The sequence below is a fragment of the Limulus polyphemus genome, unplaced genomic scaffold (genome assembly GCF_000517525.1).
Source record: "Limulus polyphemus unplaced genomic scaffold, Limulus_polyphemus-2.1.2 Scaffold1204, whole genome shotgun sequence".
Taxonomy (NCBI): Eukaryota; Metazoa; Arthropoda; class Merostomata; order Xiphosura; family Limulidae; genus Limulus; species Limulus polyphemus.
The window spans coordinates 189080-199326 of record NW_013666814.1 but is presented as its reverse complement, the minus strand read 5'-3'; the positions used below and the strand labels follow the sequence as shown (position 1 = coordinate 199326).

Sequence of the window (10247 nt, the reverse complement as noted above, 5' to 3'; positions counted from 1 at the left end):
ACTGCATTCTCAACATTTACTGATATCATGATTAACAACCAGGCAAAAGACTGCATTCTCAACATTTACTGATATCATGATTAAAAACCAGGCAAAAGACTGCATTCACAACATTTACCGATACCATGATCAACAACCAGGCAAAAGACTGAATTCTCAACATTTACTAACATCATGATTAACAACTGAGCAAAATATTGCAATATCAATATTTACCAATAACACTATTCTGCTAAAAAGAAATTTCTAATTAGTGTTGAATAATTTTGGATTGTGGTTTGAATAATAAAGGCAAAGTTCTCTGAAACAGTGAGAAGAAATTTCTTTTAAGAGACAAAATGATCTAGTTAGAAATAAGGAGTGGTATACCCTATTATACAGTTTTAAAATTTTCATCAAGAAGTGATATCTATGAAGTTTCATGCATATCACAATTTCCAATATAAATCTTGACAAAAAAAATGTATTGAAGACTCAAGTTTATAGTATTCAAAATCCAATGGATTACATTGTTCTAACATCCATCTGAAAACCAATGTTCCACCCAATCTAGGTTTTTAATTTTTCAATACAATTTAAAACTTCACTGGCTATCTCATTAAGTCAACTACCCACCCGATTTTTTTATTTTCTAACAAGTTAAAGTGTAACAACAGTTTTCATAAATTGTTTTGAAATATTCTTCATCTAATATTTATGTTGTTAACTCAGCTTTTCAGATAACAATATGTTTCCATTAACATCAGAAGTACTTGCTATGAACTGTTTTTGTTTGTTTTTTATCTCATATGAAGCTAAAACACATGACAACAAATTACAAATTCAGAAGTGGAATGTTGAATTTTGCCAATCAAAACCTACCTGTAGAACTTTTCCAATAATGTATCGATCACAATAAGCACAAGCAACCCCAAACAATTTTTGGTAGTCTTTTTCACAATAAGGTAGTCCATCTCTGTAAACAAAAAATGAACCATTTACCTGTAATATTATGTAAAAGATAAAAAATAGAATATTCAGTTCAAAAAGTTAGGAATTAAAAGAAAATTCAACCTGATACATTAAACAAATAAAGAAAACTCACATGGTGCAATTGATAATTTATTCATTAAGAAAATTTATTACATGTATTTTTGGAGAAGCTACCACATTCACTCTTCCTGATATGCAGATAAGATCTCCAACAATACAAAACCAAGCATCAGTATCACTGCATCACAGACATTTTTTCAAACATATGTAGCTGATTACCAGGATTCAAAGTATGAATTATATTGTAGAAAATACCATTGAACCTACATGATTATCAGGAAAAAGATTACAAAACTGAAACATAATTCAACATTGAAAACTATGCATCTTTAAAATAATTGTATATGTATGTGTTGGAAAACTAACTCTGAATTAGTTGTTCTCAAATGAATTTGAGTGTTTAAAACATAGACTAAAGAGAGCAAGCAGAACATCAGATTAATAGCACAATTATGTAATATATTATAATACTACAATTGATACTCATTGATTTACTTTATTTAACCACAGTTTAAAAGTCTTGCTTAGCCATTAAATTTAAGATTTTAAAAAGTTTTCTTAAGTATAGAAAATTAAGTGAACACAGGTCGAACAGTGTTCCAGTTCAAGACTAATTGTCCAAATCTAAATTACAAATACACTAAACCTTTATATATATTGACTAGTTTTAAGTTGTTGTAAGGAAGATCTTTAGATAACACTCAGTGCCTGAAGTGTGGAAAAAGAGTTAGCAGGATGGTTTGTGAAATTTTTGAAGCTGAGTACTATATTTCTTGTTTTTCATGTGTATTCTTTATGTATTACATGTATAAAACCCATCAAAAATTATGAGAAACCAAACCCTACCAAATTTGAACCCTCCAATGTACTTTTGCAGCTTTGCCGCCCATAAAAACATAAAGGGTCTTCTAGCTTTGGGAAACCAAAGCCTATTATGAGCAATATCTCCTTTACCTAAAGAGTAAAAACATGCAGTGTACTGGTACCTTTGAATAAAAGATTAAAACATACGAGGACCATGCGATTGCATAAACATCTGTTCTTCTTCTGAGGAAAAGTAGTCCTCTTCCCTACAAGGTAATTGGTATTGTCAGTCAGTTTTAACAAAAGCTTTTTTGTAATAATTCCCAAGCATAGATTTGTGCTAATTTTTCACAGGAGTCTTCCCAGCTTTATATTTGTATCCTACCTAGCTTCACATCAAAATGATATGGTATCACCCACACATAACACCATGCCTAATCTGGTCCTGGGAACTCCCTCCTTGACAAGCTTTTCTATACCAGAAAAAGGGTTGAAATTTAGAAATATTTATGCTTAAGTTAGCAATTAAGTTCAACTAAAATGGGAACGGGCAAACAAAGAAAGAAGTATTATAGGAGAAAAAAGTAGAACTGAGCTCGTGTTACTCGCAAAATTTGGAGAAATCAAGCGTGACCAACTGACATTTGGCTTTTATATATATATTGATTACTAAAGTAATTAAAATGTAAAAATTAGAAACTTATTAAGTTAGATTAGGTAAAATAATGAATGTAAAATAATAATAAACATTTTTCACGAGATATACACAGCGTGGTCACAAGTAAATAGACACCACCTTTTCAGAAAAAATGAAATTTTTCAGTCATATTCACATGAATTGATATATTTATAATTTAATTAATATCTAGTAGATCTTCCTTTCGCTTCGTGGAGTTCGTTGATCCTTTGGCAGTGGAAGGATATGGGTCTGGAGAATGCCTCACCAAGAGTTTTGGCTCAACAGATTGCAGCCAACTGTGAAGCATGGTAGTTTCAGCTGATGGTTTGGGGAGCTGTTTGGGTTGGTGGGAGATCAAGCTTAGTGGAGTGCGTTGGCAACATAAATTTTGCGAAATACATCTTTATTCCTCGGGTTTCGTGGACAAGAACACAACGTTGTTCCAGGAAGATGGAGCACTGTGTCACACTGCTAGAAACATCCAAAAGTGGTAGGAAGAAATTGGTATCCAGAAGTTGCCCTGCCCGAGCCAATCTCCTGACATGAACCCCATCGAAACCCCATACTCGACCGGCAAGTCAAGAAACAACCAAAAAAAAACAACTTCGAAGAGTGATCTACTCCAAGTTTTGAAGCAAGAGTGGGCGAAAATCCCACGATCTAAATTTGACGAGATGATTCTCACGATGCTTCCGAAAATTGAGCGAATCTTGATTCGTCTGAGAACAATACGGTCTTCCAAAAGTCCATAGGCTTGGTCATCATATCACTTGCCCACTTCTTTCGTCTGACTATGTTGGCAGATCTTAATAAGGGCTTCCGTCTAGCAACGATAACCCAATCTGTGGAGAATCCGTTGAACAGATTTCGGGCTCATCCCACCAACTTTGGCCACTTCTGCAGTCGTTAATCTGGGATCCATTTCGATGCTCCTCTTCACAGCCCTTTTTGTCCTCTCTGATGGACTAGGACGACCCGGACGCTGCTCAGTTGTTTCCTGAACTGCACGATGATTCTGTTGACTGTCGAAAGCGGGATTCCCAAATTCTGCGAAATTGGCCGCTGACTTATTCCACCATCTGCTTGACCAACAATCCTTCCTCTAACAAAATCTGACAATTCAAGAGAACCTTGAGTTCTAGGCATGTTGTAGCACGAGATAATTAGTGTGCGAACCATTTTCATTTATATAGTGCTCTGTGAACACAAATTAGTTAACATAAATCAGTCAAATGGCGAAAAATTAGGTGTCTATTTACTTGTGATCACTCAGTGTATATCTATTTTTTTAGGTTGCGATATTATTTTTCTACATTGCAACTCATTCTAAATTTACAAACAGCGAAATTAATTTAAAAAAATCAAATTTACTGTTTTCTTCTATTCAGAGTATTTTCACCATCGTAAAATCTGAGATTTTTCTAAGTAAAAAAGAACACAGTAATGTTTAGGTGTAGACGAAGGTTTCAACCTTCTCAATCATTGTGGAGCCGGTAGTGACCTTGTGGGTCTGGGGTTCAAAACATGATGCCACTGAACACGCTGCGCAAGTCCCGCTGTAGGCACATTGCAAAAGTGGCAGACAATCCCATTATTCGGTTCAGAAAACCCGAAAAAAGCTCTTGTGGCGGTCGATGCTTTTGGCTGGCTGCTTTCCCTCTGAGCAGTTGTTGTCGGTACACACTGCACAAACCTTAGACAGTGAGTGACCCTGGTAAGTGTGACATAAGGCGTCAGTGGTACATAGTACACAAACTTTAGATAGTGAGTAACATTGGTAAGTGTAACGTGGCGTGAGTCACGTTTCATTGACTTTGGTATTTGACGGTATAATAAAAAACAAAAAAACCATATGCAGAACCTGGTTCTACCTTTATTGTGCTGGTGGTGGTGTAATGGTTTTAGAAACGTTCTAGTGGCAATAATTAGGTTCTATGATACATTTAGAAAGGCGAGTGACATACGAAATGTATCTGAACATTGATTCAGATCTTGCCCATCTACAGTACTGCATTTCAATCCTGATGAACAAGGGCATTTCCATAACGATAATGCACCAATCCATCATGCTCCATCATTATCCGATGTCTGTGGACTAATTGTACCACATACTCCTCGAAGAATGGACCAAAATCAACAAAACACATGCTGGAGTCTTGTAAAATTCACGTCATGCAGAGTTAAAGTGTTATATTGGTGACAGATGATCTAACTCTATTAGGTGGGTGTTCTAATAACATGGTCAGTCAGTGTATGTTCCATTGCCGTGTAATATAAGTTATATTTCTATTTTTTATAGTTTGTCACATGGACCAAGATTAACTTGCTTTTGGTTTTAACCGTGCTCGGAGTGTTCCTGGGTATCCTGATTGGCTTCTTAGCAAGATTTGCAGAATATGGAAAAGATGCCATCATGTTGGTTTCTTTTCCTGGTGATATACTGATGAGGATGTTAAAGATGTTAATTTTACCGTTGATCATTTCATCCATGATAGCGGGTAGGTATACATTTAATAGGTACACAGTAAGAGTTAGATTAAAATTGTATTTGTGTATTGTTTGTTTCTAATGTTATGAGCAGATTTAAAGCTGCAAGCTGTTATTAAGGTGAAAGCTTTATACACGATGCTTGCTAAGTTGGTAGAATAATTGGAATCGAAAGTGCCTTTGAAATTGTAATTTTAGTAATTTCATTTGTTTAACTATTTCTAACAACTTGTGACATTCTAAGGTACACGGATTACATCAAAGGTAAGAACAGTAATTTCAATAACAAAAAAAAGTAGAAAATGTTTTTATGTTTTGTTCAGTATCTTTTTTTCAACTGAGTTATAGTCAGAAATTTAGATTTAGTTCTGCATAATAAGAAAACAAAACCAGTTTATTCATTCTGTAAGACAAACAAATAAAACTCATGAGACGAAAGACGTATATTCGAAGCAAATGATATACGCACCTCTCTCTCTAGGTCTGGAGAGAGAGAGAGATGTTTGCGAGGATAAATTTTGGATCAGACTCAGAGAATTAACTACTGAATAGAGAACAATAACGTAATATTAATGCAGGGGCTACCCACATTACCTCTATTCGTTCCACAAGTAAAAATAGGAAGGACATATCGTTCAGGTGCTGTCAAATCTCTATATTGTTGAATTAAGTCCAGTACTACATGATATTAATATGTGACAGTAGGTAATTAGAAGACCAGCAAGTTAACCACATACATTAACCAGTTCTCTATTGTTAAAACATGTAACAACGTATGTGTGAAAATAATTTCAAAATTTCAGGTGAGCATAAATTTATGTTCATCTGTTTATATTAACAAGGTAGTACAAGGTATGTTTCCCATTGTATACGTAACAAGAATAACTGATCTATTGGTTAGAGATTGTATATATTGTACGCTAAACGTCTAATAGGAAATCACTTCTGACCTAAAAACACAAACTTTCACAGTGATTGCATACCTGAGAAAAGTCGCATTATTTCAAGCGGTTTACGAAATTAACGACAATGTATTAAACTATTAAGTTTATTACGTAAGGAAGCTAATGTAACGCATTCTTTGTATATATACCCAAGTCACAATGAAAGATAGTTTAAGGATGTATGTTTTTACAATTATACCTAATTTCCCCGAGAGGGACCCGAAGGCCGCCTGGAGGGGGGTCACCTGTTTTAACCACTCATACCACTATACAGTAGTGTGTTGTCTGTCAGTCAGTCAGTAGACACTAAAATGACGTCACATAAGGGACACTTAAAGTTGCAATTTGTACTGTAGTGACGTCAGTAAAACGTACGCATGCCATGAATTACGAGAATAATTATGCACTCTCTAGGCTACAACACAGCATGACATATGAACTTCAAAAGCAAGAAATAAAACTATTTATTACTCTTATTTTGGTTTCATTTACACTTCAAACAGAACACTTTCAGGGACCCTGCAGAAGTACACCTAGTTAACACTTCTGTTTCCTTCACATTTCTTTACCTAAAGATAAAATCTAAACCATGGTATCAGAAATCCACAGTTTTAAGCAATCTTATTTTTCATCATCTCATGTAAGTCTGATAGTAAATAACATCCAATGAAGCTTTCTGTTTGAAGTTATTGACTGGTCGTAATTTGAGTTCTGCAAGCAAACGTTTAATGTATGAAACTAGGAAACCATCTTACATAAAGAATCATTGGATAATACAAGAAATTGTATTCAGTTAAGCTGACTAAAAAGAACGATATTCAGCCGGTCAATAATAACAATGTTTACCAAATGAGAATCAAAATAACGATTATGCAGTCTATTTTTAGAGAGTACTGAAAAATATCAAATTCTCCAATTTACAGCTTCAAAATTGACAAGACTTGATAGTTGTTGAATGTCACGACACCTAAGAGCAACCAAATGTCATTACTGCGTATATTTTTTTTTTTACTTGAAGTCTACATCAGTTTATAATTCAAAAGAACAGTTAATTACGTAATCAAATTAAAATATCTCTTTAGATCCTGTAGTCGTAAACCCTTTTGCTTATTTGATGATACACTGAATATGTTTACAGTTTTACGTGAAACTGATCATCCTTTCACATGTTGTATAATATTAATTACTGTTTTGTTTCGTCTTATTAGTTTGACTTAAAAATCAAGGTTTAAGATAATGCAAAAATGTTCACCCAAAATCACGAGGGCACATGGAATTGAAGACTGTTTTTTTTCATGCAACGCCCATTATGAAAGCTTTATCATGCACGGGCACCATCGAATAATGTAATAAAGCACCGGTAAAATCGCCCTTAGACACCACCCTCTCAGCCAGAATCGTACACCTATACGCACTGGAAACCTTTTCTTTCGGTAGTTGAAAGCTGCCCCCAGTGGCACAGTGGTATGTCTGCGTACTTGTACTGCTAGAAACCGGGTTTTGATACCCGTGGTGGGCAGAGCACAGATAGCCCTTTGTGTAGCTTTGTGCTTAATAACAAACAACAACAACAGTTGAAAGCTATTGCTGTTCTTGACGCGCGTTTCTTCCAGCAAGATGAAGTATCATCCCTGACGCTGCTAACCCTTAAGTCTATGATTTAAACCACATCTTCAATTACACATGCCGATCTCAAAGTTAGTATCAGAGAAACTAGTGCATTTCCAGAACACATGCTTGCTAATGGGTCTAAAAATGTAGAAATTTATTGAGACCAACAGAGCGTTGGATGATAATGGAATTTTCACTTATCGATTAACGATGCTCTTGATTATTGAGTTAAATAAATAGTTTTTTTTTGGAATTTATAAATATTTAAAGCTATATACTTGGGCATCGTGACAACTTCTTATATAAGTCATTGAATTTAAAAGAAAACTTAAGTTTTCAAAGACAAGCACTCTTAATAAAAGATTTGAAGATTAATTTGAAAATCTAAGACATGTCTTATTACCCCCCACTTCCCAAATATAGTGGCATAAACTTAGTGCACTACCACTGCCACACATCTGATCATTTATCTTCTATTATATTTATTACACTCTTATAAAAATATTACCGCTTCAGCTTTTAAGAAAGAAAAACTTAGATTATCAAACAACAAAGTTCAACATAGAAAGACAGTTTTACAAAACAGACGTGGCAAAAATTGTTCAATAATTAAAGACTTCAATCTATGAAGGTTGTCCGAAAGTGGCCCGACCTAAAACTAGAATATATTAATTTATTTCTGGTAAAGATTAAGCTTGAACTTTTTTATGAACGAAGTGACCAGTGTTAAACATCACAGAGAAGATCGAATTTCGTGCTGTAATCAAATATTTTGTTAAACAAAACTTCACATCGCAAGAAATCCATCAGCACATGGTAGCAACATTTGAAGAGTGTTCTTCATCATATTCAACAGTTAAAAAGTGGTGTTCTGAGTTTAAATGCGGTAGACAATCATGTGATGATGATCCGAGATCAGGTCGGCCCTCGACATCGACCATAACTGAAAATGTAGATAAACTCCATGATTTTATTATATATGAAGAATAATTACCATTAGGAAGTTAGCAAAGGAAGAGGAAATCGGTAAAAATACTGAAGCAAGCATTTTGAGTGACAGTTTCGTCATGAGCAAGTTAATGTCAGATGGGTTCCAAAAATGTTGTCATCTGAGCAGAAACAGATCCCATTTGTTGAAAGCCAACGTCTATTCCAAAGGTTTCAGTAAATCCGTAACAAAGGATAAAACGTGAGTTCACCACTTCAATCCAGAGACAAAAATGTAAAGTTTGTTATGGAAACACCCAAGTTCACTTAACCAAAAGAAGTTGAAGTCAAAATCCTCTTCTATATCGGTCAAGACATCAATTGTGGGGAATGCCAAGGGCTTTTTACTAGTTAATTATTTGAAAATGTGTCAAACCATTACAGGAGATTATTATGCATCCTTAATCAACAATAAAAGAAAAAGAGAAGAGGAATGCTGAAAAAAGGTGTGCTCTTCCATCAGGACAAAGACCGAGCTCACAAATCCCGTGTTGTTTTGAATGCTATCCATGATTTTGGCTTCGAATTACTCATTAACCCCCCTTTCCTACTCACTGGATTTAGCTCCAAGTGATGATGACCTCATACATACCGTCCAGTCATGGATTGAGGACCAAGAAGAAGAGTTATTTCAGAAGGACATAAAGTCATTAGAGCACCGCTGGTGCAAGTGTATAGACACAGGAGGAGACTATGTTGAAAAATAAATTAACGTTGAACCAGCGTCTCTCTTTTCTTTATAGATTGAGTCACGAATTTTCGGACACTCCTAGTAAAACATAGCACTCGCTAAAAATTTTTAATACTCGATGTTATTCTTCTAAATTTGAATTCCAAGTTGGGTCATTGCAGACACATTGAAAGTTAGAACTTACTAGACATTGATTAGACACAACTGTTCTTACATTAACTTTTCACTTGTAACTAATGTTTATATTAACACCTGCAATAGAACAAATTGCTACAATAAATGTATATTTCTAATATCTTGTGTTTTATGTAAAAATAAAACGTTTTGTAATATATATCTTGTTGTTGCTAACTTCGTTGCAAAAGAGAAATAAAAAAAAGTTTATGTGGTAGATATTGAAATTCCAAAATAATGGCTATTCTATAAAAAAAGAAGTGTTCCAAAATGCTTTATGGTTCATACAAATTCTAAACTGTTATTCAAAAGTTTCAACCAGCAATGTCAATGGCTACTCTTTCCGTTGGTGCGCCAACTTGATATAACTTCATTGGAGCACGTCCCTTATGCTTGGGTCCCCTTTTAGCACAACATGTACTGCAGGTCCTGCACCATTCTTCCACATCTTGCCTCATACCTATCCAGTAAAATCTCTACCGTAGGTGACTCAATGTCTTCTTAACTCCAAGATGTCCTCCTGTTAAACTATCATGGGATTGATGCAGCACAACTTCCCGTAACTTTCTCGGTATAACTGTTTGCCAGATCGTCACTTTCCCATCTCCGGACAAGAATACCATCTTCAAGCTTCAACTGATCCCATTGTGCCCAATAGTCCTTTGTCACAGGGCTTACGTTAGACACCTTCTCCCAAGCAGGGTACAAAGCACTTGCTTGTAGAAAATCAATTATTGGCTTCAAATCTTGGTTTTTCTCCTGTTCTGCTTTAATATCTATACTTGGTTCCACTTCGCCATCATCAACTCCTTCAGTCACTTTGATTTCAGCTTGATGG

At 35.0% G+C, this 10247-nt stretch overlaps 1 protein-coding gene across 3 annotated transcripts in view; it reads left to right on the top strand.

Annotated features, from left to right (window-relative positions):
• Positions 1-10247, top strand: part of LOC106462592 (excitatory amino acid transporter-like) — a 50935-nt gene that overhangs the window by 18162 nt on the left and 22526 nt on the right. For all 3 annotated transcript variants that reach the window (XM_013922537.2, XM_022389892.1, XM_022389891.1), the window contains exon 3: positions 4815-5013. In XM_013922537.2, the coding sequence (XP_013777991.1) occupies positions 4815-5013 (199 nt within the window). The remainder of the gene's footprint in view (positions 1-4814; positions 5014-10247) is intronic.